Source organism: Rhodamnia argentea, chromosome 3 (assembly GCF_020921035.1).
Source record: "Rhodamnia argentea isolate NSW1041297 chromosome 3, ASM2092103v1, whole genome shotgun sequence".
Lineage (NCBI taxonomy): Eukaryota > Viridiplantae > Streptophyta > Magnoliopsida > Myrtales > Myrtaceae > Rhodamnia > Rhodamnia argentea.
In genome coordinates, this window is record NC_063152.1 from 20,220,821 (window position 1) to 20,224,469 (window position 3,649).

The 3,649-nt window shown below is 37.8% G+C and overlaps 1 protein-coding gene across 1 annotated transcript; it reads right to left on the reverse strand.

The window, feature by feature from the left end:
* Window positions 1–421: 421 nt before the first annotated feature.
* Window positions 422–1,783, reverse strand: LOC115726341. The gene is made up of 2 exons (XM_048276179.1): window positions 1,571–1,783; window positions 422–1,437 (listed from the first exon to the last, which is right to left on the reverse strand). Exons 1-2 carry the CDS (start codon window positions 1,665–1,667, stop codon window positions 581–583), a joined length of 954 nt encoding a protein of 317 aa, XP_048132136.1. The 5' UTR covers window positions 1,668–1,783; the 3' UTR covers window positions 422–580.
* Between the last annotated feature and the right edge of the window lie 1,866 nt (window positions 1,784–3,649).

Consider the following 3,649-nt stretch of genomic DNA (forward strand, 5'->3'; position numbering starts at 1 on the left):
ATATCATCTAATAGTTAATTAAATGCTATACATATAAATTAATATAAGAAAATAAATTTTAATAATAGCAAATCTATACAGAAACATATCATTACAACATAAATTACAATCAAATGATGAACATATTGCAAAGGTAAATATGGCTAAATGCGTACAAGTGGCCACCCTCATGATTAAAATGCTTTGAGCTCAATCTGACTATGGTCTGATAACTTATGATTAAATGCATAATTAGGTTCAATAAACATAATATGTTGTCATGTTGTGACGCGTTTGATTAAATGAATAATAACATAAATCTTATTACTTTGCAATTGATGATGACATCTATGTAGTGATTATGGCTGCGATAGTCATGTCTCATCAGACAAGAATGTAATTTTATTTCTCTTTTATCAACAAGCAAAATCGCTGTTCCCACATAATGAAACCAAAATAAAAAGAATACAAGCAAAGCTAGCATATAAACATCTGGGTTCGAATCCTATCGTGAGGCTCACTAGAGATCAGAAATTGGTGAGAAAAGAACAAGATGTTTATAATTTGCCCTAGCTTTTTGACTAGGACTCCCATCTTCTTCTCAGGCAACAAGAAAAGGCTTGCCGGTATTGATCCCAGCCTTTGGTTTTGGAGCATTAATACCCTTCTGTCTATGATTTGATACCTTCATCTCAATGCATTGGAGCAAATTCTCTAATTTAGATATCCCCTCACAGATGTCCATGGGCTGTTCGGTGTTCGCCGCAACATGTTGCCGGAAGCTGTGCACTAGATTAAGTCCGCTTGCGATCTCCGTGCCTAATTCTTGCACCGTCATCACCAATTCCTTATTTTCCTCCTGCGAGTCTCTAAACTTCCTCTTTAAAGACCGGTAGCCCTCGAGTGACTTCAGAAGCTGTTCTGAGAGTTCTTTGTTACGCTCCTGAAGCGTCATGTCTTTGTGAGCTTCTCCGCCGTGCTTCTTCTCTTTGTGCTCCACGGCGCAAGCCTTGACTTTAGCCAGCAACATCTCATTCTGTGCCTTGAGGTCGTTGAGATGCTCCTCCATCCCGTTCAATTCATGTACCTTTTTCGTGAGCTCCGCTGCCATTATCTCCTTTTCTTTCCCTAGGCTGGAGCACATCATCTCGAGGCTTTTTCGAGCCGCCAAACTCGCGTTCAGCGCTTTCCTTAGCTTTTCCTTCTCATCTACAATGATCTCGTCGGGCTTCTTGTCCCTCTTTCCACTTCTAGGCTTAAGGTCCGTGTAGCATCGCCTCAGCTCCACTTCCCTCTTGTTGCCGCCACACTGAGACTTTTGAACTCGAGTCTTGACATCGTCGAGGATGGTCATCATCCCAGCCAACCTTTGCTTCTTGCGGTCATCGCCATTTTTGCTGCATGCTTCATTGTGATCTTGGACTAATTTTAGCAGCAGCATTATATTTGTGGCAACACCTAGAGAAAAGTAACTAGGAACATTAGACATATTTCCTATCAAAGATGGACTAGTTAGACATATTCAATTGAAAATTTCAAGCCCCAAAGAACGCATCCAACGATCTCGCGTATGACGGTACAGTTTCATCACCTTCTAGCTTGTAATCTTCTCGCCTTTCGACATTATCAGTCGGAGGAGCAAGTAATTCTGGCGAAGAGTGGGCGCGAACTCGGCTCGCATCTGCCATCGAACCTCTAATTTCCACGAGGGATGTTCAGAGATGAAGGATTGAAGAGGACGATGACAGATACAAAAAGGAGAGAGATTTTGGTTTTCACTCTCCTCTTAACCTTTCATCCTATTCCATGTCTTGTTTCTACGTCTTCTGATCAGTTTTCTTGATTTCCTTTTTCCTCAGAAAGAACATTCATGGTCAGCGTTATGGGCAAAAAACGGTTGTAGTTTGACTTTTTATTGGCCTTCCATTTGGTTTGACTTGAATTGTCATCTCTTGTGCGGCTCCTATAAATTCCCAGCAATTTTCGGAGAAACAGATATTTAAATAGACAATAATAGTGATAGAAGCATTTAGCAAAAAGAAAAACTTTCAGTGTGTTTGATCATGTTGTGAATGTGATTTTGTGAGTCCTCTGATGTTTTGGATAAGTTCCAACCAAGGGGCAAAATCTTCGACGTACTCGGCTTACAGTTTTTTCAGTATACGTTATTTGTTACATATATAGTGAAAGACACAACCCAGTAAATAAATACGACAAAGTGAATTAATAAAAGCAATTTGTTTTTGACTGAATAGCATTCTTAACATAATTTTATTAGTTCGAGTCCGTGTTCTGGCCTCAACTTTTGTCTTTTATCTCGTAAAAACGAATAAACTTTCAATCGGCAAACAACTTGAGCCCTCGTCAAATTTCTGTCAAATTTTCACGGTCAAATTTTTAACGATATCAATGGACGGAAGCATGACAAGGGCCAGACATTGGTATCAACAAAAAGTTGCTAGCTTTTTTTTGTATACGGCGCTCACTTTGGTGCCAATATTTTTTTTTCTGATTATGTAAATATCATTTTGTTTTTAAAAAATGGTTATTTTAGTACAATTTCGATGAGATTTGCCGGAAATCATACGTCCCTCGCTGGAGGATCCCAGTCAACAATAAAAAGTTAAAAATCAATAAAAAAATTCCACATAATATTAAAAAACTAAAAATAAGCTAAAAGACTAAAAAAAAGAAAAGAAGAAGAAGAAGAAGAAGAAGAAGTTGCAGCGGCGAAGGCTTGTATAGCCCTCACCGCCGCTACCCCACTTTGGCTAGCGAGGGTGGGCATGGCCCACTGAGGCTTGACCAAGCCTAGATCCGCGAGGTCGGCCTTATCGTGGGTCTGCGAGGTCTCGGCTAGCCAAGGCCGGGCCTCATTGTTGCAAACAATTTTAATTTTTAAAAGATTAACTTATTTTTAAGTTTGAAAGTCCACGTGGATGCCACATGGACTCTACGTGAAAGCTGCATGGCTTGATTTTACTTACAAAAATTGCCACATAATGTTAAAGAATTAAAAATAAATTACATGTAATTAGTTGATCGGAATTTCTTGCCATTGAAACTTAAGTGATTGTTTTTTCTTCAATTTGGCACTTCAGTGAGCCGGCTAAAAATATTGGCACGAAAGTGAAGGCCGTACACAAATATTGTAACTTGAGATGTCATCCTGCCCTTTTTTATGAGACAAAGAAAAGTTTTTCTAGAATTGGAGACTGAGCTGAAAGTTGGTAACTTTTTATGAGATAATTAAAAAAAAAAAAATACAAGTGCCGAATTGCAACACAAGCTAATTTTGATACTTTCTTATGAGACAAAAAAATTGGAATAAGTGCACTAGAAGTACCAAAACTTGTCATGAAAGTATAATTAGATTCTAGAACTTTCAAAAAGTGCAATCAAGTTCTTTCAGTAACACCATCAATTTACCTAACGGAAGATGTTGACTTGGCATTTTTAAATTAAATTTTCCCTCCGGTGATGGGCGGCAGCACCCCATCTGTGAGGCTTTTTTCCAATTTTTTAAAATGAAATTTTAATGTATTTTAGCTTTTAAATTTGACATAAACAAGATTTGGATAATAAAAATAATAAAAATGCCACATTGGAAAGAGAAATTAATAAAAAATGCCATTTTAGTACTTTCTATTAGACTAATAGACTATTTTAA

Bases quoted from the DNA above. Each gene is read 5' to 3' on its own strand.
- LOC115726341 (XM_048276179.1), bottom strand. From the start codon at position 1,667: ATGGCAGATGCGAGCCGAGTTCGCGCCCACTCTTCGCCAGAATTACTT. The intron at 1,438-1,570 runs GTGATGAAACTG...ACTTTTCTCTAG, and splicing joins AGAAGATTACAAGCTAGAAG to GTGTTGCCACAAATATAATG.